General features: G+C 24.5%; 1 protein-coding gene across 1 annotated transcript in view; it reads right to left on the bottom strand.

Annotated features, from left to right (window-relative positions):
• Nucleotides 1-2,737, bottom strand: part of LOC105460519 (cytochrome P450 4C1-like) — an 11,165-nt gene extending 8,428 nt beyond the window's left edge. The window contains exons 1-5 of the mRNA XM_011706969.1: nt 2,628-2,737; nt 2,220-2,505; nt 1,007-1,116; nt 704-794; nt 4-83 (exon numbers count right to left, since the gene is read on the bottom strand). Of these exons, the coding sequence (XP_011705271.1) occupies nt 4-83; nt 704-794; nt 1,007-1,116; nt 2,220-2,385 (447 nt within the window). The 5' untranslated portion in view covers nt 2,386-2,505; nt 2,628-2,737. The remainder of the gene's footprint in view (nt 1-3; nt 84-703; nt 795-1,006; nt 1,117-2,219; nt 2,506-2,627) is intronic.
• Nucleotides 2,738-2,979: the final 242 nt, after the last annotated feature.

Here is a 2,979-nt window from a genome sequence, read left to right as displayed (position 1 = left end):
GACGTGTGCTCTTCCGATCTGCTGTAATATATTAAAATGAAATGCTGAAGATAATATTCTCCGCTGTGAATGCCACTTGGCGTCTAAAACATAATCAATATGATGTTTTATGAGATGTTTTGAAATAAATATTGCTAAGATATCCGTATTTTTTATTTAATTTTTAATTAAGTACTTTTAATTGTTATTGATTATTTTATATCTCTTTTTGTTATACATTTAAGGAATGCGAAGAAAAATTGTGCAATAAAATATTTTCATAAACAAAATAATCTTTTATAGCTTCTTTAATTTTTTTGTGATATAAATGTAATTACAAATATTTATGTATATGTAAATTAATAACTAGATAAACTTTGACTTAATTCTATTAATTAATAATAATGGTATTAATTCTATTGTAATTAGAGTTGTTAATTAGAAAGAATAAAATAAAATTTCTTTATAAAAAAAATTTCAGAAAAATGTAATCGATCCTAATTGAAGATATATTATATCAAAGTTATTTATCATAGTGACTGCACACGCATTTGTATTTACATTATACTGTCACACTTATCACTATATATTGAAGAACTTTTTTACATTATTTATTATTTAAAATATCTATTATTTAAATTTATTTCTACATGCAGGTTTTTATTACCAATGTAATGAAAACTTGGTAGCAAGAACGTAATAATTGTTTTTATATACACGTTACCTGAACTAGTAAGAAGACCAGTGCGCAACCAAGGATATAATATATCATATAACATACTTTTATTGATGTGCTTTGGACTGCTTAATATTATCTGAAATGATAAAGAGAACTAAACTTATTAATTAACTCGAATACAATGTAGATAATTAATTTATTCAAATTACCTTGAACATTCGATCATTCCTGTGTGTGAAAGATATTTTATTTGTAAACTTATTCTTACAAAATAAAAAATGGGTGAGAAATACTTAAATTGTTAATGTTTTAGATATAAAAAATTAAATATTTTAAATATTTTTTTACCTTTAGATCATCTGGATGACGTATAAATACAACCGGAAAATAAATTCCCCAAATTTTAAAAATAGGATAGTATTGATCAAATTGATTCATCAGAAACTTCCATTGTTCTTCTAAAGATGTGTGTATGTAACATAAACATAAAGAAATATTATGAACAATTTAATTGTGGTATTACGTACTTTAGATTTTTAGCTGCGTTGAAAGTAGGACGATTATGCGGCGCGAGGTTTATTTGAACCGATAAATTGTAAGATTCACACAGTATAATATCTAGCACCAAGATCCGTTTGGCGTTTTTTGTTTTTTAATTTCAATTAAATTATTTTGTTCGAAATACTATAATAATATGTATTTGTGTTTACATGCTATTTATAGTTATCCAATTAGTAATATATTCGTTCAAATTCCAAGTATCAAATTGACTAAACGATATATTGATGGGGATAATGAATATTATTTTTAATCGAAAGATGGAGTTAAATACGATAAATTTTTGTTGAAACAAAATAGTTTAGTTAAAAAAATTGTATTTTGTTTATAATAGTAATAAATTATATTGTGTCATCGTAGTAACGTATCGGACTAAATATTTTGTTAAGGTGAAACATTATCTATATTAATGCCGTATAAGTGTGTTTCACACATAACGAATAAGGAAGGCCAATGCACGTATGTAAAATCATATAAGAAAATAATTGATGCAGAAAGATGAAACAAATTTTGTATTTTTCAACCAATTTTTTTTTCATTGTATAAACTGAATTATTTTTACAGAGTTCTTCATCTGCTTTCTCTTCATTTATTGACTAAAAATCATTCATTTTTTAAATAAATCTTGCCAGTCTATTTGTTGTACTTGAATTTTTACAATAATATTCGGCGTCAAACTTTTATCTTGATCAATTTTGCACCCAAAATAATAATAGTGGTCTTTTGTATTTATGGGATTATACTACATTTTTGTTATGAAAATGTTACTTTCTCACACACGTATAACAAAAATTAGGATTTATACATAAACGTGGCATTTTTGTATGAATTAACCATAAAATCAATAAAATGCGTACAAAACAGCAAAGAAGACGTAAATTGCAATAGCACAGATACAATAATAATAAAATTAAGGAATAAAAGCAATTGAGTAATACGTAATTCTTACAATACCGCTATTCCAATTAGTCAGCATGCAAGTTCATAAGAAATTTTAAATTACCTCGTGAATAACCTATAAATTTTACAAAACTTTCCACAATTGGATAACCTGGTGGTCCTGGTATACGATTGATAAGTCGTCCATTTCGTCGATAATAATTATATACCAATAAGATACAGATAGATAATATCGACAATATAGTAATCATCGACAATATAGTAGTCATCGTTAATGGATGTAATTAGCCAGTCTAATTAGTTCAGTTTCCTTCAGCTTTTTTTAATTATGATACAAATTACTTTTGCGTAATATTTGATTCAGAAATGTTCGTTGCTATCTGGATACTCTAAATTTTTTAGATAAAAAAGAAATACGTTAAAATGTATGCGACGTTTTATTGTTTTATTATTTCAAATTTTAAATATATTTATTCTTTATTCTAATAAGAAAATGTGCATTTATATTAACCCGTAAAGGATACGTCTCATTTGAACATCCGTAAAGGATATCTGAGTGCAAATTTGCACCAAGCGTTTTTAAATTTTTATATTATCTGAAAATAAAGAGCAAAATTAAAGCAAAACGTGTGTTTTTCAATGTAAATCTAAATTTTCTGACTAATCAATTATTGGTAATATTAAATTAAAAAAAAGTAAACGTTTTTAAAACTGCGTGTTAAATAAAACCATGGAAAACATCTGGAAAATCTACTTTTTCAATAAATAACTGTCATTTTTTAAATTTTTAATAAATGATACAAACCTTACTGAATTTTATTAAATGATTTTATGAAATGATTTTATTTTAAAAAATAGTTTTA

This window comes from Wasmannia auropunctata, unplaced genomic scaffold (assembly GCF_000956235.1).
Source record: "Wasmannia auropunctata unplaced genomic scaffold, wasmannia.A_1.0 LD320422.1, whole genome shotgun sequence".
NCBI classification, from domain to species: Eukaryota; Metazoa; Arthropoda; class Insecta; order Hymenoptera; family Formicidae; genus Wasmannia; species Wasmannia auropunctata.
Note: the sequence above shows the minus strand (reverse complement) of the source record. Positions and strands in the feature narration are given on the sequence as shown.